The following is a 27,901-nucleotide window of genomic DNA, read 5'->3' as shown; positions in this document are numbered from 1 at the left end:
TTCTCTGCGACAACACCGCCCCAGCTCCGATTTCAGAAGCGTCGACCTCAACCTGAAAAGGAAGAGCAACATCAGGCTGACGCAACACAGGGGCGGAAGAAAAGCGGCGCTTAAGCTCCCGAAAGGCCTCCACAGCATCAGGGGACCAATCAGCAACATCAGCACCCTTCTTAGTCAAATCACTCAATGGTTTAACAACATCAGAAAAACCAGCAATAAATCGACGATAAAAGTTAGCAAAGCCCAAAAATTTCTGAAGACTCTTAAGACAAGAGGGTTGCGTCCAATCACAAATAGCCTGAACCTTGACAGGATCCATCTCGATGGAAGAGGGGGAAAAAATGTATCCCAAGAAGGAAATCTTTTGAACCCCAAAAACGCACTTAGAACCCTTCACACACAAGGAATTAGACCGCAAAACCTGAAAAACCCTCCTGACCTGCTGGACATGAGAGTCCCAGTCATCCGAAAAAATCAGAATATCATCCAGATACACAATCATAAATTTATCCAAATAATCGCGGAAAATGTCATGCATAAAGGACTGGAAGACTGAAGGGGCATTTGAAAGACCAAAAGGCATCACCAAATACTCAAAGTGGCCCTCGGGCGTATTAAATGCGGTTTTCCACTCATCCCCCTGCTTGATTCGCACCAAATTATACGCCCCACGGAGATCAATCTTAGAGAACCACTTGGCCCCCTTTATACGAGCAAACAAATCAGTCAGCAGTGGTAACGGATATTGATATTTAACCGTGATTTTATTCAAAAGCCGATAATCAATACACGGCCTCAAAGAGCCATCTTTCTTAGACACAAAGAAAAGACCGGCTCCTAAGGGAGATGACGAAGGACGAATATGTCCCTTTTCCAAGGACTCCTTTATATATTCTCGCATAGCAGCGTGTTCAGGCACAGACAGATTAAATAAACGACCCTTAGGGTATTTACTACCCGGGATCAAATCTATGGCACAATCGCACTCCCGGTGCGGAGGTAGTGAACCAAGCTTGGGTTCTTCAAAAACGTCACGATAGTCAGACAAGAATTCAGGAATCTCAGAGGGAATAGATGATGAAATGGAAACCAAAGGTACGTCCCCATGAGTCCCTTTACATCCCCAGCTTAACACAGACATAGCTTTCCAGTCGAGGACTGGGTTATGAGATTGCAGCCATGGCAATCCTAGCACCAAAACATCATGTAGATTATACAGCACCAGAAAGCGAATAATCTCCTGGTGATCCGGATTAATACGCATAGTTACTTGTGTCCAGTATTGTGGTTTATTACTAGCCAATGGGGTGGAGTCAATCCCCTTCAGAGGTATAGGAGCTTCCAAAGGCTCCAAATCATACCCACAGCGTTTGGCAAAGGACCAATCCATAAGACTCAAAGCGGCGCCAGAGTCGACATAGGCGTCCGCGGTAATAGATGATAAAGAACAAATCAGGGTCACAGATAGAATAAACTTAGACTGTAAAGTGCTAATTGAAACAGACTTGTCAAGCTTCTTAGTACGCTTAGAGCATGCTGATATAACATGAGTTGAATCACCACAATAGAAGCACAACCCATTTTTTCGTCTAAAATTCTGCCGCTCGCTTCTGGACAGAATTCTATCACATTGCATATTTTCTGGCGTCTTCTCAGTAGACACCGCCAAATGGTGCACAGGTTCGCGCTCCCGCAGACGCCCATCGATCTGAATAGCCATTGTCATGGACTCATTCAGACCCGCAGGCACAGGGAACCCCACCATAACATCCTTAATGGCATCAGAGAGACCTTCTCTGAAAATCGCCGCCAGGGCGCACTCATTCCACTGAGTAAGCACAGACCATTTACGGAATTTTTGGCAGTATATTTCAGCTTCATCTTGCCCCTGAGATAGGGACATCAAAGCTTTTTCCGCCTGAAGCTCTAAATGAGGTTCCTCATAAAGCAACCCCAAGGCCAGAAAAAACGCATCCACATTGAGCAACGCAGGATCCCCTGGTGTCAATGCAAAAGCCCAATCTTGAGGGTCGCCCCGGAGCAAGGAAATTACAATCCTGACCTGCTGTGCAGGATCTCCGGCAGAGCGAGACTTCAGGGACAAAAACAATTTGCAATTATTTTTAAAATTTTGAAAGCAAGATCTATTCCCTGAAAAAAATTCAGGCAAAGGAATTCTAGGTTCAGACATAGGTGCATGAACAACAAAATCTTGCAAATTTTGTACCTTCGTGGCGAGATTATTCAAACCTGTAGCTACACTCTGAAGATCCATTTCAAACAGGTGAACACAGAGCCATTCAAGGATTAGAAGGAGAGAAAGAGAGGAAGGCTGCAGTATAGGCAGACTAGCAAGTGATTCAATTATGAGCACACTCAGAACTAGAGAAAAAAAAAAAAAAAAAAAATTTTCAGCAGACTTCTTTTTTCTCTCCTTTCTCAGCCAATAATTTAACCCTTTTGGGCCGGTCAAACTGTCATGATTCTCAATGGCGAGAGAACATAGCCCAGCATATATAAGAACTAGCTCTTGGAAGATGGAATCTAAACTGACCATGAACTAAACCTGCCGCACAATTAACAGTGGCCGGGTAGCGTGCCTACGTTTTATCCCTAGACGCCCAGCGCCAGCCGGAGGACTAACTAATCCTAGCAGAGGAAAATACAGTCCTGGCTCACCTCTAGAGAAATTTCCCCAAAAGGCAGACAGAGGCCCCCACATATATTGGCGGTGATTTTAGATGAAATGACAAACGTAGTATAAAAATAGGTTTAGCAAAATCGAGGTCCGCTTACTAGATAGCAGGAAGACAGAAAGGGCACTTTCATGGTCAGCTGAAAACCCTATCAAAACACCATCCAGAAATTACTTTAAGACTCTAGTATTAACTCATAACACCAGAGTGGCAATTTCAGATCACAAGAGCTTTCCAGACACAGTAACGAAACAGCAGCTGTGAACTGGAACAAAATGCAAAAACAAACAAGGACAAAAGTCCGACTTAGCTGGGAGTTGTCTAGTAGCAGGAACATGCAAAGAAAGGCTTCTGATTACATTGTTGACCTGTTGTGAATTTGGATTCTGGGCTCCCCCGGTGGCTACTGGTGGAATTGAACTTGTGACATCATCTTCCCTGTTCACCTGTTCTGATTAGATCTGGGTGTCGCTATATAACCTGGCTTCTCTGTTAGATGCTTGCCGGTCAACAATGTTATCAGAAGCCTCTCTGTGCTTGTTCCTGCTCCCAGACATCTACTAGATAAGTTGGACATTCGTCCATGTTTTGTTTTTGTATTTTGGTTCCAGTTCACAGCTGCAGTTTCGTTACTGTGTCTGGAAAGCTCTTGTTGATCAGGAATTGCCACTCTGGTATTATGAGTTAATGCCAGAGTCCTAAAGTAATTTCTGGATGTGTTTTGTTAGGGTTTTCTACTGACCATGAAAGTATGCTTTCTGTCTTCTGCTATCTAGAAAGCGGACCTCAAATTTGCTAAAACTATTTTCCTGCTGCGTTTGTTATTTCTTCTAAAATCACCGCCAATATATGTGGGGGGCCTCTGTCTCCTTTTTTTGGGCATTTCTCTAGAGGTGAGTCAGGTCTTATATTTCCCTCTGCTAGCATTATTTAGTTCTCCGGCCGGCGCTGGGCATATAGGGATAAAAAGTAGGACATGCTACCTGGCTACTTCTAGATGATGCGGTAGGTTTAGTTCATGGTCAGTATAGTTACATCTTCCAAGAGCTTGTTCCTATAGAGGCTTATGCTAGTTCTCTGGCCATGGAGATCATGACAGTTTGACCGGCCCACTAAAGGGTTAAAATCCTTGGCTGAGAAAGGAGAGAAAAAAGAAGTCTGCTGAGAGTTTTTTTTTTTTTTTTTTTTTCTCTGTGCTCTTGATTGGATCACTTGCCGGTCTGTCTATGCTGCAGTCTTTCTTTTTTTTCTCTCTCCTTATAATCTTTGAATGGCTTTGTGTTCATCTGTTAATAATGGATCTTCAGAGTGTAACTGCAGGTTTGAATAATCTCACCACGAAAGTACAAAATTTGCAAGATTTTATTATTCATGCTCCGGTATCTGAGCCGAGAATTCCTTTGCCGGAATTCTTCTCAGGGAATAGATCTAGCTTTCAGAATTTTAGAAATAATTGTAAGCTATTTTTGTCCCTGAAATCTCGTTCTGCTGGAGACCCTGCACAGCAGGTTGGGATTGTGATTTCCTTGCTCCGGGGCGACCCTCAAGACTGGGCTTTTGCATTGGCACCAGGGGATCCTGCGTTGCGCAATGTGGATGCGTTTTTTTTGGCCTTGGGCTTGCTGTATGAGGAACCTCATTTGGAACTTCAGGCAGAAAAAACTTTGATGTCCCTATCGCAGGGGCAAGATGAAGCTGAAATTTACTGCCAAAGATTCCGTAAATGGTCTGTGCTTACTCAGTGGAATGAGTGTGCCTTGGCGGCTACTTTCAGAGAGGGTCTCTCTGATGCCATTAAGGATGTTATGGTGGGGTTCCCTGTGCCTGCGGGTCTGAATGAGTCCATGACAATGGCCATTCAGATCGATAGGCGTCTGCGGGAGCGCAAACCAGTGCACCATCTGGCGGTGTCCACTGAGAAGACGCCAGAAAGCATGCAGTGTGATAGAATTCTGTCCAGAAGCGAGCGGCAGAATTTTAGACGGAAAAATGGGTTGTGTTTCTATTGTGGGGATTCTACTCATGTTATATCAGCATGCTCTAAGCGTACTAAAAAGCTTGATAAATCCGTTTCCATTGGCACTTTACAGTCTAAATTTATTTTGTCTGTGACCCTGATTTGCTCTTTGTCATCTATTACTACTGACGCCTATATCGACTCTGGCGCCGCTTTGAGTCTTATGGATTGGTCCTTTGCCAATCGTTGTGGGTATGATTTAGAGCCTTTGGAAACTCTTATTCCTCTGAAGGGGATTGACTCCACCCCATTGGCTAATAATAAACCACAATACTGGACACAAGTGACTATGTGTATTAATCCGGATCACCAGGAGACTATTCGTTTTCTGGTGCTGTATAATCTACATGATGATTTGGTGCTGGGATTGCCATGGCTGCAGTCTCACAACCCAGTCCTTGACTGGAGAGCTATGTCTGTGTTGAGCTGGGGATGTAAGGGGACTCATGGGGACGTACCTTTGGTGTCCATTTCATCATCTATTCCCTCTGAAATCCCTGAGTTCCTGTCTGATTATCGTGACGTCTTTGAAGAACCCAAGCTGGGTTCACTACCTCCGCACCGTGAGTGCGATTGTGCTATAGATTTAATTCCGGGTAGTAAATACCCAAAGGGTCGTTTATTTAATCTGTCTGTGCCTGAACATACTGCTATGCGAGAATATATAAAGGAGTCCTTGGAAAAGGGACATATTCGTCCATCGTCATCTCCCTTAGGAGCCGGTTTTTTCTTTGTGTCAAAAAAAGACGGCTCTTTGAGACCATGTATTGATTATCGGCTTTTGAATAAAATCACGGTTAAATATCAATACCCATTGCCGTTGCTGACTGATTTGTTTGCTCGCATAAAGGGGGCCAAGTGGTTCTCTAAGATTGATCTCCGTGGGGCGTATAATTTGGTGCGGATCAGGCAGGGGGATGAGTGGAAAACCGCATTTAATACGCCCGAGGGCCACTTTGAGTATTTGGTGATGCCTTTTGGTCTTTCTAATGCCCCTTCAGTCTTCCAGTCCTTTATGCATGATATTTTCCGCGATTTTTTGGATAAATTTATGATAGTGTATCTGGATGATATTCTGATTTTTTCGGATGACTGGGACTCTCATGTCCGGCAAGTTAAGAGGGTTTTTCAGGTTTTGCGGTCTAATTCTCTGTGTGTCAAGGGTTCTAAGTGCGTTTTTGGGGTTCAGAGAATTTCCTTTTTGGGATATATTTTTTCTCCCTCTTCCATTGAGATGGATCCTGTCAAGGTTCAAGCTATTTGTGATTGGACGCAGCCCTCTTCTCTTAAAAGTCTTCAGAAATTTTTGGGCTTTGCCAACTTTTATCGTCGATTTATTTCTGGTTTTTCGGATGTCGTTAAGCCATTGACCGATTTGACTAGACAGGGTGCTGATGTTGCTAATTGGTCCCCTGATGCTGTGGAGGCCTTTCAGGAGCTTAAGCGCTGTTTTTCTTCTGCCCCTGTGTTGCGTCAGCCTGATGTGACTCTTCCTTTTCAGGTTGAGGTCGACGCTTCTGAGATCGGAGCTGGGGCAGTGTTGTCGCAGAAAAGTTCTGACTGCGCCGTGATGAGGCCTTGTGCCTTCTTTTCCCGTAAATTTTCGCCCGCTGAGCGGAATTATGATGTTGGGAATCGGGAGCTTTTGGCCATGAAGTGGGCGTTTGAGGAGTGGCGCCATTGGCTCGAGGGGGCCAGACATCAGGTGGTGGTATTGACTGACCACAAAAATTTGATTTATCTTGAGACCGCCAGGCGCCTGAATCCTAGACAGGCGCGCTGGTCATTATTTTTTTCTCGGTTTAATTTTGTGGTATCGTACCTACCAGGTTCTAAGAATGTTAAGGCGGATGCCCTTTCTAGGAGTTTTGAGCCTGATTCACCTGGCAACTCTGACCCCACAGGTATTCTTAAGGAGGGAGTTATCTTGTCAGCCGTTTCTCCAGACCTGCGGCGGGCCTTGCAGGAGTTTCAGGCGGATAGACCGGATCGTTGTCCGCCTGATAGGCTGTTTGTTCCTGATGATTGGACCAGTAAAGTCATCTCTGAGGTGCATTCTTCTGCGTTGGCAGGTCATCCTGGAATTTTTGGTACCAGGGATTTGGTGGCAAGATCCTTCTGGTGGCCTTCCCTGTCACGAGATGTGCGAGGCTTTGTGCAGTCTTGTGACGTTTGTGCTCGGGCCAAGCCTTGTTGTTCTCGGGCTAGTGGATTATTGTTGCCCTTGCCTATTCCTAAGAGGCCTTGGACACACATCTCGATGGATTTTATTTCAGATCTGCCTGTTTCTCAGAAGATGTCTGTCATCTGGGTGGTGTGTGACCGTTTTTCTAAGATGGTTCATTTGGTTCCCCTGCCCAAATTGCCTTCTTCTTCCGAGTTGGTGCCCCTGTTTTTTCAAAATGTTGTTCGTTTGCATGGTATTCCTGAGAATATCGTTTCTGACAGAGGAACCCAATTTGTGTCTAGATTTTGGCGGGCATTTTGTGCTAGGATGGGCATAGATTTGTCTTTTTCGTCTGCTTTTCACCCTCAGACTAATGGCCAGACCGAGCGGACTAATCAGACCCTGGAGACATATCTGAGGTGTTTTGTGTCTGCTGACCAGGATGATTGGGTTGCTTTTTTGCCATTGGCGGAGTTCGCCCTCAATAATCGGGCCAGCTCTGCCACCTTGGTTTCCCCGTTTTTCTGTAATTCGGGGTTCCATCCTCGATTTTCCTCCGGTCAGATGGAATCCTCGGATTGTCCTGGAGTGGATGCGGTGGTGGAGAGATTGCATCATATCTGGGGGCAGGTGATGGACAATTTAAAGTTGTCCCAGGAGAAGACTCAGCTTTTTGCCAACCGTCACCGTCGTGTTGGTCCTCGGCTTTGTGTTGGAGATTTGGTGTGGTTGTCTTCTCGTTTTGTCCCTATGAGGGTCTCATCTCCTAAGTTTAAGCCTCGGTTCATCGGTCCGTATAAAATATTGGAGATTCTTAACCCTGTTTCCTTCCGTTTGGACCTCCCTGCATCCTTTTCTATTCATAACGTTTTTCATCGGTCGTTATTGCGCAGGTATGAGGCACCGGTTGTGCCTTCCGTTGAGCCTCCTGCTCCGGTGTTGGTTGAGGGTGAGTTGGAGTACGTTGTGGAGAAAATCCTAGACTCCCGTGTTTCCAGACGGAGACTCCAGTATCTGGTCAAGTGGAAGGGATATGGCCAGGAGGATAATTCTTGGGTCACTGCATCTGATGTTCATGCCTCTGATCTGGTTCGTGCCTTTCATAGGGCCCATCCTGATCGCCCTGGTGGTTCTGGTGAGGGTTCGGTGCCCCCTCCTTGAGGGGGGGGTACTGTTGTGAATTTGGATTCTGGGCTCCCCCGGTGGCTACTGGTGGAATTGAACTTGTGACATCATCTTCCCTGTTCACCTGTTCTGATTAGATCTGGGTGTCGCTATATAACCTGGCTTCTCTGTTAGATGCTTGCCGGTCAACAATGTTATCAGAAGCCTCTCTGTGCTTGTTCCTGCTCCCAGACATCTACTAGATAAGTTGGACATTCGTCCATGTTTTGTTTTTGTATTTTGGTTCCAGTTCACAGCTGCAGTTTCGTTACTGTGTCTGGAAAGCTCTTGTTGATCAGGAATTGCCACTCTGGTATTATGAGTTAATGCCAGAGTCCTAAAGTAATTTCTGGATGTGTTTTGTTAGGGTTTTCTACTGACCATGAAAGTATGCTTTCTGTCTTCTGCTATCTAGAAAGCGGACCTCAAATTTGCTAAAACTATTTTCCTGCTGCGTTTGTTATTTCTTCTAAAATCACCGCCAATATATGTGGGGGGCCTCTGTCTCCTTTTTTTGGGCATTTCTCTAGAGGTGAGTCAGGTCTTATATTTCCCTCTGCTAGCATTATTTAGTTCTCCGGCCGGCGCTGGGCATATAGGGATAAAAAGTAGGACATGCTACCTGGCTACTTCTAGATGATGCGGTAGGTTTAGTTCATGGTCAGTATAGTTACATCTTCCAAGAGCTTGTTCCTATAGAGGCTTATGCTAGTTCTCTGGCCATGGAGATCATGACATTGACCGGCATGAAACTGACAGAGGAGCAAGGTTATATAGAGACTCCCACATCCTGATGGGAACAGGTGAACAGAGAGGATGATGCACACAAGTTCAATTCCACCAGTGGCCACCGGGGGAGCCCAGAATCCAATTTCACAACAGGGCGCCCCTTGAACATGGGCCCTACAGAAATCCTACATGCACAATCCTTGTTCAAGTTAACATCTATTGTATAAACAGGTTATGTTACCATATATTCATGGTCTTACCATGAGAGCTGCTCTTTTAAAGGGTTTCGTGTCTGGTACCAGTAAGTGAATGCTGGCGAGGTCAGCGCCCGCGCGGTCGGCAACAATAGTGATCTGCTCCGGGTCACCTCCAAAGTAAATAATATTTTCCTGGACCCATTTCAGGGCTGCAGTCTGATCGAAAAGACCCCAATTCCCATTTGGCAAACGGTTACCTACAATGGGGAGAATCAAAATTATAGTAAAAAAAAAATGATCCAGATTCGCCATATACATAATCGAACTCCAGAGAGAAAATACAATATTTACCAAATATTTAAATTTAATATCAACATTTTATCTAAATGTTCTCAAAATTCTTTTTTTTTTCTTGGAGGCATACATTTAATACATTTACTATTAAATCAGAAAAATTAAAGAGACGGCACTTTTTCTTAAAGGGATATTCTAATGATAGCTTTTCCTGGCATCAAAACGTCACAAATTTTTATGCCTGTCTTTTTGCACAAAATGTTTGTGCTTTTTTTGCCCACTGTTTTTGCTACTTTTAAAAAGGGGGTCTAGCCAGATTTATGAATTAAATACTAGTAAAAAAAAAGGGATTCAAAAGTTGAACTCCAATATGGTAGAATGGTGAAAAAAATAAAAAATTGGAAAAACATTTCTGGAAAGACGATTTATATTTAAAAACAATCAATCAATTATTCTGTGACACTTTGATAAGGTTTGGCATAAATAAAGATAACTCAATCAAAAGTGACATCACAAATTTCCTTATGATAAAGTTTCCCCTATTAAATTTATATATCTAACAATCTCTTCTGATTATTTTTTTATTGCTTGTCTCTCCATTTTTGTTAATACAATGCTACAAATCCCCTGTATTAAAATAAAGGTATTTAATAATAAGGAGGTAAATTATAAAATGTTGGCTGCATATAGTCACCACTAGAGGGAGCTTAAGAGCTTACTGCAGACAGAACATACATTAAGCCCAATGATAAAGCTGTATGCGGTTAGCTCTTGAGCTCCCTCTAGTGTCAGACAATGTTATCATTTACCTCTAGGATATGGAGGAGATTTAGCTCCTAGCGTTATAAAGATACAGTGGGGCAAAAAAGTATTTAGTCAGTCAGCAATAGTGCAAGTTCCACCACTTAAAAAGATGAGAGGTGTCTGTAATTTACATCATAGATAGACCTCAACTATGGGAGACAAACTGAGAAAAAAAAATCCAGAAAATCACATTGTCTGTTTTTTTAACATTTTATTTGCATATTATGGTGGAAAATAAGTACAGGTCCTTCTCAAAAAATTAGCATATAGTGTTAAATTTCATTATTTACCATAATGTAATGATTACAATTAAACTTTCATATACTATAGATTCATTATCCACCAACTGAAATTTGTCAGGTCTTTTATTGTTTTAATACTGATGATTTTGGCATACAACTCCTGATAACCCAAAAAACCTGTCTCAATAAATTAGCATATCAAGAAAAGGTTCTCTAAATGACCTATTACCCTAATCTTCTGAATCAACTAATTAACTCTAAACACATGCAAAAGATACCTGAGGCTTTTAAAAACTCCCTGCCTGGTTCATTACTCAAAACCCCCATCATGGGTAAGACTAGCGACCTGACAGATGTCAAGAAGGCCATCATTGACACCCTCAAGCAAGAGGGTAAGACCCAGAAAGAAATTTCTCAACAAATAGGCTGTTCCCAGAGTGCTGTATCAAGGCACCTCAATGGTAAGTCTGTTGGAAGGAAACAATGTGGCAGAAAACGCTGTACAACGAGAAGAGGTGACCGAACCCTGAGGAAGATTGTGGAGAAGGACCGATTCCAGACCTTGGGGAACCTGAGGAAGCAGTGGACTGAGTCTGGTGTGGAAACATCCAGAGCCACCGTGCACAGGCGTGTGCAGGAAATGGGCTACAGGTGCCGCATTCCCCAGGTAAACAGCGGCAGAAGCGCCTGACCTGGGCTACAGAGAAGCAGCACTGGACTGTTGCTAAGTGGTCCCAAGTACTTTTTTCTGATGAAAGCAAATTTTGCATGTCATTCGGAAATCAAGGTGCCAGAGTCTGGAGGAAGACTGGGGAGAAGGAAATGCCAAAATGCCTGAAGTCCAGTGTCAAGTACCCACAGTCAGTGATGGTGTGGGGTGCCATGTCAGCTGCTGGTGTTGGTCCACTGTGTTTCATCAAGGGCAGGGTCAATGCAGCTAGCTATCAGGAGATTTTGGAGCACTTCATGCTTCCATCGGCTGAAATGCTTTATGGAGATGAAGATTTCATTTTTCAGCACGACCTGGCACCTGCTCACAGTGCCAAAACCACTGGTAAATGGTTTACTGACCATGGTATTACTGTGCTCAATTGGCCTGCCAACTCTCCTGACCTGAACCCCATAGAGAATCTGTGGGATATTGTGAAGAGAAAGTTGAGAGACGCAAGACCCAACACTCTGGATGAGCTTAAGGCCGCTATTGAAGCATCCTGGGCCTCCATAACATCTCAGCAGTGTCACAGGCTGATTGCCTCCATGCCACGCCGCATTGAAGCAGTCATTTCTGCCAAAGGATTCCCGACCAAGTATTGAGTGCATAACTGAACATTATTATTTGATGGTTTTTTTGTTTGTTATTAAAAAACACTTTTATTTGATTGGACGGGTGAAATATGCTAATTTATTGAGACAGGTTTTTTGGGTTATCAGGAGTTGTATGCCAAAATCATCAGTATTAAAACAATAAAAGACCTGACAAATTTCAGTTGGTGGATAAGGAATCTATAGTATATGAAAGTTTAATTGTAATCATTACATTATGGTAAATAATGAAATTTAACACTATATGCTAATTTTTTGAGAAGGACCTGTATTTGGTCAGAAACAAAATTTCATCTCAATACTTTGTGATATATCCTTTGTTGGCAATGACAGAGGTCAAACGTTTTCTGTAAGTCTTCACAAGGTTGCCACACACTGTTGTTGGTATGTTGGCCCATTCCTCCATGCAGATCTCCTCTAGAGCAGTGATGTTTTTGGCTTTTCGCTTGGCAACATGGACTTTCAACTCCCTTCAAAGGTTTTCTATAGGGTTGAGATCTGGAGACTGGCTAGGCCACTCCAGGACCTTGAAATGCTTCTTACGAAGCCACTCCTTCGTTGCCCTGGCGGTGTGCTTTGGATCATTGTCATGTTGAAAGACCCAGCCACGTTTCATCTTCAATGCCCTTGCTGATGGAAGGAGGTTTGCACTCAAAATCTCACGATACATGGCCCCATTCATTCTTTCATGTACCCGGATCAGTCGTCCTGGGCCCTTTGCAGAGAAACAGCCCCAAAGCATGATGTTTCCACCACCATGCTTTACAGTAGGTATGGTGTTTGATGGATGCAACTCAGTATTCTTTTTCCTCCAAACACGACAAGTTGTGTTTCTACCAAACAGTTCCAGTTTGGTTTCATCAGACCATAGGACATTCTCCCAAAACTCCTCTGGATCATCCAAATGCTCTCTAGCAAACTTCAGACGGGCCCGGACATGTACTGGCTTAAGCAGTGGGACACGTCTGGCACTGCAGGATCTGAGTCCATGGTGGCGTAGTGTGTTACTTATGGTAGGCCTTGTTACATTGGTCCCAGCTCTCTGCAGTTCATTCACTAGGTCCCCCAGCGTGGTTCTGGGATTTTTGTTCACCGTTCTTGTGATCATTCTGACCCCACGGGGTGGGATTTTGCGTGGAGCCCCAGATCGAGGGAGATTATCAGTGGTCTTGAATGTCTTCCATTTTCTAATTATTGCTCCCACTGTTGATTTCTTCACTCCAAGCTGGTTGGCTATTGCAGATTCAGTCTTCCCAGCCTGGTGCAGGGCTACAATTTTGTTTCTGGTGTCCTTTGACAGCTCTTTGGTCTTCACCATAGTGGAGTTTGGAGTCAGACTGTTTGAGGGTGTGCACAGGTGTGTTTTTATACTGATAACAAGTTTAAACAGGTGCCATTACTACAGGTAATGAGTGGAGGAAAGAGGAGACTCTTAAAGAAGACGTTACAGGTCTGTGAGAGCCAGAAATCTTGATTGTTTGTTTCTGACCAAATACTTATTTTCCACCATAAAATGCAAATAAAATGATAAAAAAACAGACAATGTGATTTTCTGGATTTTTTTTCTCAGTTTGTCTCCCATAGTTGAGGTCTACCTATGATGTAAATTACAGACGCCTCTCATCTTTTTAAGTGGTGGAACTTGCACTAGTGCTGACTGACTAAATACTTTTTTGCCCCACTGTATATTAGGAATGGACTTTGATGCTGATGTAGAGATGGAAATAGCAGCTCGATTTGGAGGATGTGAATGCAATATCACAATCAGGTTTTATGTAGACGGCTGCATGGACGCTCACCTGGACTTAAGAAGCCAAAGACGCCAACTCTGTAACTAGCAGTGACCACAATGATGTCCCCTGTGGCTGCCAGGTACGAGCCGTCGACAAACGTTTGGCCATTTTCAGCATAGCTTTTGGGACTGTTGTGGAAATACAGCAGAACGGGGGAGCTCATTCCCTGAAAAAAGAAAGAGGAGGACAAGAATTGATACATTGTATCAACTGCATGCAATAATTCAATGTAAAATTTGTACTCAGACCGCCCCCGCATACCTACCTACCGCGCTTTGGACGACCCCCTATAGTTGAAAAGCTCCACGCAATGAAAAAAAATAATAATAAAATGATCTAATTAACCCTTTCATGACTTCGTTTTTGAGCTTTTGCTTTTCTTTTCCTCCAATTCTTCCAAGAGACGTAACATTTTTTTTTACCATCGAAGGACCTCTATGTGCGCCATGTTTTTTTGTTACTATTTTGGGATACATTTATTGCTTTTTATAGCCATTATATGGGAGGTGCTGTGACCAAAAACAGCAATTCTGCAGTTTTAATTTTTTTTTTTCTTTAAGGTGTATTTCCATCATTTTTTTTTTTTTTTTTAACTTTTTCATTTTCTTCATTTTTGGATTGGGAAAAGGGCGTCATTTAAACCTTAAAAAATATTTAAAAAAAATAATTTTAATACTTGCAGCATTTTTTTTAATCCCACCCTTGGGAAGTTGAATTTTTTGCTTGTACTTTAGTATTGCAGTATAAAATACAATTACCGATCCCTTTTTAGGACCGCGAAGACTACCCAGGGATAATCAGGAACATTTCAGTTTTTCTGTTACCCTGACCCATAGCATCGGCCCTAATTATAGATTTCCCCGACTTATTCACCTCTATATATCAAAATATATATACGGTAATATATTTTTCATTAATTCTTGGAGTGTTTATTCTTATATTTTTATGGTTTTCATTGCATTTCCAATAAAAATTATCGTGTTTAGGAGTTTTCTTTCTTTGGTGGGTTTTTAACACTTCAGTATCCAGCAGGCACTTTAGGACCACTTAAATGTCAGAGACCGACATCTAAACAGTTAAACAGCAGTGATCTGAGAGAGCTCCGGCCCCTACTGTATAGCACAGCCGACACCTCCCCTATATGGAGCGCCATAAACCCACACTGAATTTAGAACATACAGATAGATCATATGTCAGGAAGGGGTTAAAGGTAGTTCATTTAACCAAAAATTGGACAATTTTTAACCTTTTGGTTGGACCATGCTTGGTTCAAAGTGGAACTACCCTTTTAGATAATGAGTAGAAATTTGCCCATTATGAGCAAAATTAGTTTTCGGCTTGGTCCACAATTATTGGAAATCCTCGCTTTCCACCAGCTTAGAAATCTAATGATTTTTGCTAAGCCGTTCGTAGAAAGAAAAGTTTATTAAATTATAAGGTTTCTTTGATCAAATAAAAAAATGAGTCAAAACTTTAAACGTGATCTTATCCTGACAAATCCTCATCTGCTACAACACTTGATATCAAATGATCTCTACTGGGACCCTCAGCGATCAGCTGTAACTTATTTGAGAATCTCGAAGCAAGTATTTGATTTCCCTTGAGAACCCTCAGAAGAGAAATCAAGTATTATACAGTTTCCATTAATGGGGTATTCTCATACTATTATATTTAAACAGTTATCTAGAAAGCATGAAAATAAGCAGGTTTGCAACTGGCTTGCTTTTTCTATCTGCTGTCATTCTTTTGCAATGAGAGCTTTTATCTTACATAGTGTACAGCTTGTTTTCAATGAGCTTCACCACCAGAACCTGGCCAAGCGTGCGCAGTTACTACAATCAAAGAGAGGAATCTGAGGGTTCTCCAAGGTAAGAAGTTATAGTTGGCTCCACTACGTCTCGTGGGTGTGAATACTTACAGAATTTTGTGGAATAAACAGGTTTAGGTACAAGCAGTCCTCACTAACAGACGAATACTGAGTCTTCCCATCCCCTGGTTGCAGACAGCTCGGCCTAGAACATAAAATGCAATAAAGGTAGAAGATATCCACATCTACTATGAGATCAGTGACTTCAACATAGGTGCATTTTTTAGTGAACTCTTACGTAAACCGAGATCCCCTCCCCCAAATTCCCCGCCCGACCCGGACCTTCAGGCTTCTCAAAAACATTTTAGCAGTTTGCTTATGAATTTCTTAACAAAGGAGAGTCCTTCAGGAATACTTCAGGAGAGGGCTTCTCTCCCACATAAGTAGAAGGCTATAAACAAAGTGATATCTCCTGATACACATACATAGAGAAGTAGAAGGAGCCTCTGTGAAATGAGTGTGGCCCTGGGGCAGTCAGCCAATAGCACTGTAGAGGGACTGATCAGACAATCAGAGGGATTATACTTTGGATATGGGAATTTGAAGTCTGCCCGAGATCTTGTGCTAAGGTGTAAGGCCTGATGAAGGCCTGGTGCTAGAGTGCTGAAGACTGGTGAGCCTAGAGTGCTGAGATCTGTGATCTACAGGATGCCGATAATGGTGAACACAATAGTGGAGGAAGGAGCCGCTGGTTCCCGTTTCCACTATTCAGACTGTGTGACTGAGTCCCTAGATCGCGTCTCATGTGGCGCCTCAGTCTGTACAGAGCAAAGACTGAAACAGTGCACTGGGGGAATGGAACAAAGTGAGGAGAGGTTTATTTGTCATTCACTTGTAGGAGAAATATTTGAGGCTCATATAGTGCATGGTGGGCTATGGGCCCTTCATACTGTGTGAGGGGCTGTGGGGAATAATACTGTTTGGGGGGCTGTGGTGGACTCATACTTTTTTAGGGGGCCATCATACTATGTTGAGGCTGTGTTGCTATTATACTGTGTGTGGGGGGTTGTTGGGCCATAATACTGTGTGGGGGTGGCTGGAGTCAATAATACTGTTTTGGGGGGAGTCTTTGGGACATCACACTATATGTGGGGGGCTGTGAGACATCATATTGTGTAGTGGGCTGTGGGGTCATTACACTGTGTGTGGAAGGCTGTGGGGCCATGATACTGTGTGTGGGGGGTCTGTGGGGCCATCATATTATATGTGGGGGGCTACGGGACATCATACTGTGTAGTGGGATGTGGGGTCATTACACTGTGTGTGGGGGGTTGTGGGGCCATGATACTGTGTGTGGGGGGTCTATGGGGCCATCATATTATATGTGGGGGGCTATGGGACATCATACTGTGTAGTGGGATGTGGTGTCATTAAACTGTGTGTGGGGGGGTTGTTGGGCCATCACACTATATGTGGGGAGCTGTGGGACATCATGCTGTGTGGAAGGCTGTGGGGCCATGATTCTGTGTGTGGGGGTCTATGGGGCCATCATACTATATGTGGGGGTTATAGGGCATCATACTGTGTAGTGGGCTGTGCAGTCATTACACTGTGTGTGAGGAGTTGTTGGGCCATCTTACTGTGTGGGGCCATCATGCTATATGTGGGGGCTATGGGACATTATGCTGTGTAGTGGGCTGTGGGAATGGTTACACTGTGTGTGATGGGTTGTTGGGCCGCTATACTGTGTGGGGGGGGTCTGCGGGGCCATCATGCTATATGTAGAGGGCTCTGGGACATCATACTGTGCAGTGGACTGTGGAGTAATTACACTGTGTGTGGAAGGCTCTGGGGTCAGGAGGCTGTGTGTGTGGCTGTGGGGGATAATACTGTTTGGGGGGTTTATAAAAAGCTGTGAATTATAATGTTGAGTTGCTGTTACAGGTAAGAGTACAAGTTACAATTAGCACTATAGTAATAGGTATTAGCAATAGCAACTAGTCAGCCTGCCCTATATTAAATGACAAAACTAATAATAATAGGAAGCGAATATTAATATTGATCCAAATAAATTTCAATATCTGGGGTCTTATGAATCTAAATAATTAAACTCTGGAGTTTGATATTGTCTAACCATAAAAGTCCTAGATCTGATTATCTGATTAGTCTTAAAGGACAATGATCATCAGGTGTTTGCTATGTAATCTTAGAGGAGCATGATGTAGGGGCAGATGCCCTGATTCCAGCTATGTGTCACTTACTGGGCTGCGTGCCGTAGATTTCATAAAATCCCTGCAGGTCCATCAGATATCTAAATTCTGAGCTTTGTATAACCAGAAAGTGACACTTCGCTGGAATCAGGGTCTCTGCCCCTACATTACCCAGCGCTTATATTACATAGCAAAAACCTGCAGACAGATTTCCTTTAAGGATTCTGTGTCTTGTTCTGTGGACTCGTCTGGCCCAGAATCAGTCACCAGTGTTTCCAGAGTGGAGTTATCATCTCAGCAGTTGGCGATATTATCACCCTAAGTGCAATCATCACAGGAAATTACTAGCTGTGAAATAAAGTGCAAAGTGTTTTTTTTTTCCACAATGACAAAATCTACAACTTCTCTACAAATACATCAGCGTCCACCAACGGTTCTCCAGAACTAGTGTCTCACCGTATAAAGGTGGCATTCCATGTGCCGGTCCAGGAATACAGCTGAGGGGGCCGGAATCGGTTCTCTCCGGTGGGTGGTGCCGCGTAGGGAACGCCCAGGAACTGATTCACATCCTTCATATGAGAACCAACCAAAATGGATCCAGGTTTGCCCACAATGTCGCCTTGTGGAATGGTCAGCGAGCTCGCAGGACGAGCAGGAGCTGAAGGAATGGAGCTTACAAATGACTCATATCTAGAACTTCCACAGACAAAACTGCTTAAATCACAGAATATTTTACCACCGTCCCCCGCTCCTCATGGGAGGGACTGTTACTATGTCCCCAGCTCCTCATGGGAGGGACTGTTACTATGTCCCCAACTCCTCATGGGAGGGACTCTTACTATGTCCCCAGCTCCTCATGGGAGTGACTCTTACTATGTCCCCAGCTCCTCGTGGGAGTGACTGTTACTATGTCCCCAGCTCCTCATGGGAGGGACTCTTACTATGTCCCCAGCTCCTCATGGGAGTGACTCTTACTATGTCCCCAGCTCCTCGTGGGAGTGACTCTTACTATGTCCCCAGCTCCTCATGGGAGTGACTCTTACTATGTCCCCTGCTCCTCATGGGAGTGAATCTTACTGTGTACATTTGCATTAACTACACCCCTTTATGGTCCAGAAAAGAACAATTCATTGACAATCAGAACTGTTACCATGCAGAACACTGTCCTCCAAATTCCCTTCTCTTAAAAATAATTCTAAATATTATAAAATAAGTTATAACATATCTGGTCTCCTTTTGATTATGTTCTGATGCTACCCGGTTCCCACTCGGTCTCTATATTTTCCACTTCGTCCACACGGACATGTGACTGCTGCAGCCAATCACTAAGTGCGAAGTCGACCGATGAGCCACTGTTGCAGCTAGTGATTGGCTACAGTGGTCACATGTTTCTCCGGACAGAGCAGGAAAAACAAAGACCAGCAGGGAACCCTGGAACTGTTGGAAAGATAGCAAAGTAAGTTGGTTGGCATTGTGAAAGTTGTTTTTTTTTTTTTTTTAGAAATTATGGCATGACTTCTTCTTTGACCTTCTTTTTTGCATGTTTATGTTACAGATTTTAAACCCAGGGAAATAGCTAGTGACATGCAGAGCTAGATTTGCAACTGAGTCCTTTTATCCCTACAGGAAGGAGCATAAGGAAACATACCACCATAACAATACTGCCATATACAGTCCACAAAATGCTACTAGACAGTGCCGAAATAATTCTCAGCACTCAAATAATACTTTCTTAAAGAGCCCACATAATACCGCCATTTTAATAGTCTAATACCCTCCTGTTTGTACAGCACCGCCCTATGGCGGCCCTGCTGGAGTCAAGGCTATGGGTAATGTAGGGGATAGATGACCGGATCACAGGTAACGACTTCATGACGTGACCCCTTTGGCATTTTTACCGTACCTCTCTTCCTGTAGATGGCGGTCGCTCCTTCTCTGACCATTAGTTGACAGCGAGGATCTCCCAGACTGTAGTCGCAGGTTTGTGTTTCAGGATAAAATGTGCATTTTACGGCCGATTGCTGAACATTGAAGGCTGCGGTGACGCAGGAGACGGTCCGATCACATGCTGCAAAGAAAACAAGCTACATACAATACAGGGACAATACACCATATACCTGTCCATGTGATAAACACGCTGGATAATCCGGCACATCTGATACGCTGCACGTCCAGCACATAAGGCAGAACATCTGAGGATTGTAGTCAGTTTTACCCGATAGACAGAAGCTCTGGGCAAAAGGGAGCGACATGGCAGAATTCAGGTCAATCTCCAATGAGTCATATTTAGAGAGAGAAGAGTCAAAGACTAGAGAAGAGACGTCCACGGTCGTCCAGTTATTCACAAGTCCTGTAAAACCACAAGAAATGGAAACAATTATCTTACAGCACAAATAATTATATTATTCTCTAATAGAGAAAATGCATCAGTAATGTATGTACACAATGACTGCACTAGCAGAATAGTGAGTGCAGCTCTGGGGTATAATACAGGATGTAACTCAGGATCAGTAATGTAATGTATGTACACAGTGACTGCACCAGCAGAATAGTGAGTGCAGCTCTGGGGTATAATACAGGATGTAACTCAGGATCAGTAATGTAATGTATGTACACAGTGACTGCACCAGCAGAATAGTGAGTGCAGCTCTGGGGTATAATACAGGACATAACTCAGGATCAGTAATGTAATGTATGTACACAGTGACTGCACCAGCAGAATAGTGAGTGCAGCTCTAGAGTATAATACAGGAGGTAATTCCGGATCAGTAATGTAATGTATGTACACAGTGACTGCACCAGCAGAATAGTGAGTGCAGCTCTGGAGTATGATACAGGATGTAACTCAGGATCAGTAATGTAATGTATGTACACAGTGACTGCACCAGCAGAATAGTGAGTGCAGCTCTGGAGTATAATACAGGATGTAACTCAGGATCAGTAATGTAATGTATGTACACAATGACTGCACCAGCGGAATAGTGAGTGCAGCTCTGGGGTATAATACAGGACATAACTCAGGATCAGTAATGTATGTACACAGTGACTGCACCAGCAGAATAGTGAGTGCAGCTCTGGGGTATAATACAGGACATAACTCAGGATCAGTAATGTAATGTATGTACACAGTGACTGCACCAGCAGAATAGTGAGTGCAGCTCTGGAGTATAATACAGGATGTAACTCAGGATCAGTAATGTAATGTATGTACACAGTGACTGCACCAGCAGAATAGTGAGTGCAGCTCTGGAGTATAATACAGGATGTAACTCAGGATCAGTAATGTAATGTATGTACACAGTGACTGCACCAGCAGAATAGTGAGTGCAGCTCTGGAGTATAATACAGGATGTAACTCAGGATCAGTAATGTAATGTATGTACACAGTGACTGCACCAGCAGAATAGTGAGTGCAGCTCTGGGGTATAATACAGGACATAACTCAGGATCAGTATTGTAATGTATGTACACAGTGACTGCACCAGCAGAATAGTGAGTGCAGCTCTGGAGTATAATATAGGATGTAACTCAGGATCAGTAATGTAATGTATGTACACAGTGACTGCACCAGCAGAATAGTGAGTGCAGCTCTGGATTATAATACAGGATGTGACTCAGGATGAGTAATGTAATGTATGTACACAGTGACTGCACCAGCAGAATAGTGAGCGCAGCTCTGGGGTATAATACAGGATGTAACTCAGGATCAGTAATGTAATGTATGTACACAGTGACTGCACCAGCAGAATAGTGAATGCAGCTCTGGAGTATAATACAGGATGTGACTCAGGATGAGTAATGTAATGTATGTACACAGTGACTGCACCAGCAGAATAGTGAGCGCAGCTCTGGGGTATAATACAGGATGTAACTCAGGATCAGTAATGTAATGTATGTACACAGTGACTGCACCAGCAGAATAGTGAGCGCAGCTCTGGGGTATAATACAGGATGTAACTCAGGATCAGTAATGTAATGTATGTACACAGTGACATAATACATAATGTAATATAAATGAAGTAATGTGTGCAACAAGCAGCTCAGCTTGCAGAGTAGTACGGTTTATAAAATTGAATACAATAAAACTACTACTATTACCTATGGGGTCATATAATTCTTATAGTTATTAGAAGATTTTGTTTTATCACTGAACGTAGTTTGAAGTCAGATTTGAGTTAATTCCCAAACATAATAAAGGGCAGATACATGTGTTACACACTTTTGTGTGGCTTCCTTGCTGTAAAATATAAAATAAATCAGTGATGCAGTTAGTTGTGATAAGTAATGCTGCGGTGTGCGGACCTCATCTCCAGCGCACACAGCCCCCATCATACAGGAGCCCCCCGCGATGCAGGACGTCGCACTCGGTCACGGATTATATTTTTCTAACCATTTTCAATCCCTTTCTCTATAACTCGGGATCGTCCCTGATTCTAGGTCATTTATTTTTTCGACATGTTACAGCTGTGTCAATAACAACTTCAAGGGAAAGGTGAAAATGGCGTCTGGCGGCTCCGAAACATGTGCATGTGTCCTAAAATAGGCCGAAAAGTATCATGTAGGGACTGTAATAACAGAAGCTGGCGAATTCCAGGACTAGAACTGTCCGCAGCTTTATTCTTCTCTTCCGCTGAATTCTCGCAAATTACAGACTGGCACGAGCTGTTTATAGGTGCGGGGGGCTCTGCAGGGACGAGAGCAGATGTCCGCACCTCGCCCAATATTACTGTATACAGCGACAAGTGCAAAAGTCCAGAATCCAAAATATTTCGCATTAACGCATATATTGGCTGCTCTGTCAGCAGTCAGGGGCACACGCGGCCATATGTCCATTTATTGTACATTGGATGGAATATTAGGAAACTAAAATGCAGAATTACAGAACATATTGCTGCTACTAACAAAGAAAGAAGGTGATGCATACCTCAGGGGCTGCTAAATATTTTTCTCAAGTTCCTGCTTGTGAGTGAGATTAGTAAACCCAATCATGGGGGAGGATTAGCCCCAAAAATTCTTGCAAAAAAATTAGAGGCTTCATGGATTATGAAATGAAATACTAGACATCCACGGATTATGAATAATCACAATGATCTGATGTGTATTTACCGTATTATTGGGCAATCCCAAACTATTGACCCACAAATAGGTTTCTTTAATTAGCCGTGTGATGTCATTGTAAGGAGAGCGGATCGCCACCATATGCAATGATTAAGACCTTAGGCTGGAAACTCGGCGAGGGAGATGTGTCATCACTCTGCCTTTTTGAAATGTGAAAGGAATTTTGAATAAAGTGATATTTTCTAGATTTCCCAACAATTTCTTTTTTTTATGAATACCATTTATCTGAATAAGCCGATAGGCGAAATGGTATAACGGTGAAATGCGGCTGTGGAGAGCGGAAATGGTGAGCAAATTATTCTTTGCATTTTTTAACTATAAGTAACTCAGTGATGAAGTTCTAAACTAAATTTCACAAAATATAACACTTGATGAGGACAATATATACAGTCCCCTATATACAAGATTAAAACTACTATAATGCTGCCTGTATGTACAGGAATATAACTACTATAATACTGCTCCTATGTACAAGAATATAACTACTATAATACTGCTCCTATGTACAAGAATATAACTACTATAATACTGTCCCTATGTACAAGAATATAACTACTATAATACTGCCCCTATGTACAAGAATATAACTACTATAATACTGCCCCTATGTACAAGAATATAACTACTATAATACTGCTCCTATATACAAGAATATAACTACTATAATACTGCCCCTATGTATAAGAATATAACTACTATAATACTGCCCCCTATGTGCAAGAATGTAACTACTATAATACTGCCCCTATGTACAAGAATATAACTACTATAATACTGCTCCTATGTACAAGAATATAACTACTATAATACTGCTCCTATGTACAAGAATATAACTACTATAATACTGTCCCTATGTACAAGAATATAACTACTATAATACTGCTTCTATGTACAAGAATATAACTACTATAATACTGCCCCTATGTATAAGAATATAACTACTATAATACTGCCCCCTATGTACAAGAATGTAACTACTATAATACTGCCCCTATGTACAAGAATATAACTACTATAATACTGCTCCTATGTACAAGAATATAACTACTATAATACTGTCCCTATGTACAAGAATATAACTACTATAATACTGCTTCTATGTACAAGAATATAACTACTATAATACTGCCCCTATGTATAAGAATATAACTACTATAATACTGCCCCCTATGTACAAGAATGTAACTACTATAATACTGCCCCTATGTACAAGAATATAACTACTATAATACTGCTCCTATGTACAAGAATATAACTACTATAATACTGTCCCTATGTACAAGAATATAACTACTATAATACTACTCCTATGTACAAGAATATAACTACTATAATACTGCCCCTATGTATAAGAATATAACTACTATAATACTGCCCCCTATGTGCAAGAATGTAACTACTATAATACTGCCCCTATGTACAAGAATATAACTACTATAATACTGCTCCTATGTACAAGAATATAACTACTATAATACTGTCCCTATGTACAAGAATATAACTACTATAATACTGCTCCTATGTACAAGAATATAACTACTATAATACTGTCCCTATGTACAAGAATATAACTACTATAATACTGCTTCTATGTACAAGAATATAACTACTATAATACTGCCCCTATGTATAAGAATATAACTACTATAATACTGCCCCCTATGTACAAGAATGTAACTACTATAATACTGCCCCTATGTACAAGAATATAACTACTATAATACTGCCCCTATGTATAAGAATATAACTACTATAGTACTGCCCCCTATGTACAAGAATGTAACTACTATAATACTGCCCCCTATGTACAAGAATATAACTACTATAATACTGCTCCTATGTACAGCAATATAACTACTATAATACTGCCCCTATGTACAAGAATATAACTACTATAATACTGCCCCTATGTATAAGAATATAACTACTATAATACTGCCCATATGTACAAGAATGTAACTACTATAATACTGCCCCCTATGTACAAGAATATAACTACTATAATACTGCCCCTATGTATAAGAATATAACTACTATAATACTGCCCCCTATGTACAAGAATGTAACTACTATAATACTGCCCCTATGTACAAGAATATAACTACTATAATACTGCCCCTATGTATAAGAATATAACTACTATAATACTGCCCCCTATGTACAAGAATGTAACTACTATAATACTGCCCCCTATGTACAAGAATATAACTACTATAATACTGCTCCTATGTACAGCAATATAACTACTATAATACTGCCCCTATGTACAAGAATATAACTACTAAAATACTGCCCTTGCTATACAAAAATATAGCTATAACACTGTATCGTATTAGCAAGTTTATAGCTACTAAAATATTTTTCGTAGACAAGACAATGCTTCCAAGACCAATGCAGAGATATTTTCAGGTACCATTATGTGTATTTCAGTAGTAGACTTGTTCTATATAATGTAGGGTTGCACAGAAAATGGAGTTCATGACCAATCGAGACCTGTAGCCATAGGACAAATATTGCATCTCAGCATCTTACCTCCTGGTCCTGCATTTTGGGAGATATTAGTAGACAGGCACAGTCCAGTGATATTTGTTTTCTGATCACCTGAAAAAAATAGACAAAAAAAAATGAAAATGAAGTGAATGTAACAATTCTTTAATCTGATAATGTTGGAGAAATATTCCATAATTTTCGTTAATGTTGGTACATATCACTTGCACTCAGATTTTGAAGGAACTCGGCAGGAGATTGTTCCAAACATTTTGGAGAACTGACCCCAGATCTTCTGTGGATGTCACTTGTGGAAATCCTTCTGTCTCTGATTAACTTCAAATTTATTCTGCAGCAGAACAACGACCCCAAACATCCTGCCAATGTCACTAAGATCGAGGAGTCCTGGAAGTGATGAGAGCCCTGATCTCACTTCATCCCGTCCGTCTCTCATAAAGGATCTGCACAAGTGACATCCACAGAAGATCTGGGGTCAGGTCTCCAAGATGTTTGGAACAACCTCCTGCCGAGTTCTTTCAAAAATTGTGACAAGTACCTAGAGGAACTGATGGAGGCGACGGGCGATCACCAAATATTCATGGCTTTAAGATTTTTCTTTCGTTCACTCATTTTGCATTTTGATACTTGATAAAATTATACTATTAACACTTCTAATTTTTAGAGCATTTTGACTTTGCAGCATTTTTTCTATAGCTCCCTAAAACTTTTGCACGATACTTTTACTAGTGACTGTATGAGCTGCTGTAACATTTTCCATGTACTGATTCTCTTCCAGCGGCTCTAGCAGCACAAACATAGAAGGGTCTGTAGTTCCATCTATTGGATATTGAAGTATTGCTATGGAATACATTAGCCATTTACTAACTTTTATTTGCATCTTACACAGAAACCGCCCTATAGTGCCAGGACAGCGCCATACAGCATCCGATCACTGCTTGTTTTAAGGGAATGTTCATCTGGATCTCAGGGTAAATGTGAAATTATAGTGTGAATGTATGGTGGGGGTTCATACTGTATCCGGCCCCCCATACTGTGTACAGCCACACATTGTACATTACTCTCCAGCAAGTGTCATAAAGTATTCACATATTGCCAATCACTGTGCAAAAACCCCATACTCTGCCCACAACGAGCCATAGAGTGCTTCCATACTGCCAAATAGCGCCATAACTATATAGCGGCAAACAATCAAACCCAACCACTTTGTATGCCAAGCAGTGAGCCATGCTGTCATACATCACTATACATGACATCTGCCTTATAATTACCTGGCTTCCGGTACCAACCAAAAGGCAAAGCTTCCATCCCTGGGTTTGGCAAACTGCAGTTAGAAACGCGCCACGAGTCGCCATCTTGTTCCGCACAGGACTGTATTCCCAAACTAGACACCAGCAAACAAATCCTCTCTGTGTCTGAAAATAATGAATATTTCATTAAAAAAAAGGTGTAAAGGTCTCAGATATCAGCTCCACCTAGTGGGCAGATCATAAGGAAATCTAACCCCTTTAAGCTGTGGCCATTTTTCGATCACTGTAATCAATTTTTATTCACATTTTTGGTAAAGGTGTCAAACCTCCCACCCCCTCCCCGCAACTATGGTGTTTTGATTTATTTCCATTACAGCATTTATTTTAGGACCTTTCACTAGTTTGAGCATGCTAAACTAATTTTTTGAATTTCTCCTCTCTGTTGATGAGATATTGACTTGTAAAGTTTAGGTTTAGTGATTTGTAATAAATCCAAAGAGGCGGTGCAAGAGATGCTTCTTTGGGGGCGTTTACTTTGTCCTCTGCATGACGTTGACCAATTATAACCAGGGACAGTCATGCAGAGGAAAAAAAGAACACGCCCCCCAGAAGGTAGATAGACAGACAGAGACGGCCCTGCTCTCAGGATACAATTACATCAAAATTTTAGATCTGAATAAGGGTTTTTAATGCATAAATCACTACTAAATGTATGAAGTTAAATATTACAAGAAATGGACATGTTCCTGATTTTGTACAGCCAGAAGTTCCCCTTTCCTGCCTAAGTGCTTGATGAAACTCATTCACTTTCCCTCCCAAAACACCTAAAATGGGTCTTAGTATTCAGCAAAGAAGAGAGAAGAGGGAACCGCGGCTGTTTTCCTCCTCTTAGTTTGAGCCGTCTGTAACAAAATATGCCGTGATAGGGGGTAAGGAGCAGAAGGGAGGAGATACGTCACTCTCTAAGTGGACATCACCCCCGGAAGGATCAGGCCACCTACCTTGTCCGCCGGTCTGTTGGATGTATCCAAATCCTTTGCAACATGGATCGGCATCACAATGGAGCTCACACTGGAAAAACCTGAGTATGACATGAAGTTATTTTTATTTATTATTCTTTATTATTCTTTGCACACATCATTGATGTTAATAAAGGAGTTCTCAGGTGAAAGGAAGTTACTTATAGATTTTTGGGAGCTTTTTCCAAATGCATGGAGTAGTGGTCAATTAAAGTGATCCGTTCTGCTGGACAACACCTTTAATTATACTAAAACATATACTAATGGGCTGAGGTCACATACTGCCCCTCTCCCTCCTCCCGGAGCATTTAAGGGGTTTGTACCATCAAGATGAACTTCTCGCTGGGGGCCCGGATTCTCTAACCCTATATGATTGCTCCGTGGCCACTGCCGGGAAACTGTAGAATTACATAGCGGCCATATAAACAAATGCCCATCTAATGTATGAATGAGTGGTGGGGCCACCAAGGTTGGACTTCTGGCTCCTAAAGGGGCTTCCCAAGCAGAGGAGACAATGGGGTTGTCCCACCATAATCTTATAACCTTGATCAGTGGGGAACAAACTG

General features: G+C 42.1%; 1 protein-coding gene across 1 annotated transcript in view; it reads right to left on the bottom strand.

Moving 5' to 3' along the window:
* The window catches only part of TG (thyroglobulin), a 233,000-nt gene that overhangs the window by 64,398 nt on the left and 140,701 nt on the right, over positions 1-27,901 (bottom strand). Inside the window, exons 31-39 of the mRNA XM_077271730.1 lie at positions 27,318-27,397; positions 26,338-26,481; positions 25,094-25,162; positions 19,659-19,793; positions 19,347-19,511; positions 17,900-18,101; positions 15,345-15,438; positions 13,433-13,592; positions 9,034-9,227 (exon numbers count right to left, since the gene is read on the bottom strand). Coding sequence (XP_077127845.1) covers positions 9,034-9,227; positions 13,433-13,592; positions 15,345-15,438; positions 17,900-18,101; positions 19,347-19,511; positions 19,659-19,793; positions 25,094-25,162; positions 26,338-26,481; positions 27,318-27,397 — 1,243 coding nt within the window. The remainder of the gene's footprint in view (positions 1-9,033; positions 9,228-13,432; positions 13,593-15,344; positions 15,439-17,899; positions 18,102-19,346; positions 19,512-19,658; positions 19,794-25,093; positions 25,163-26,337; positions 26,482-27,317; positions 27,398-27,901) is intronic.

This window comes from Ranitomeya variabilis, chromosome 6 (assembly GCF_051348905.1).
Source record: "Ranitomeya variabilis isolate aRanVar5 chromosome 6, aRanVar5.hap1, whole genome shotgun sequence".
NCBI lineage: Eukaryota > Metazoa > Chordata > Amphibia > Anura > Dendrobatidae > Ranitomeya > Ranitomeya variabilis.
This window is presented reverse-complemented; position numbering and strand designations above follow the sequence as displayed.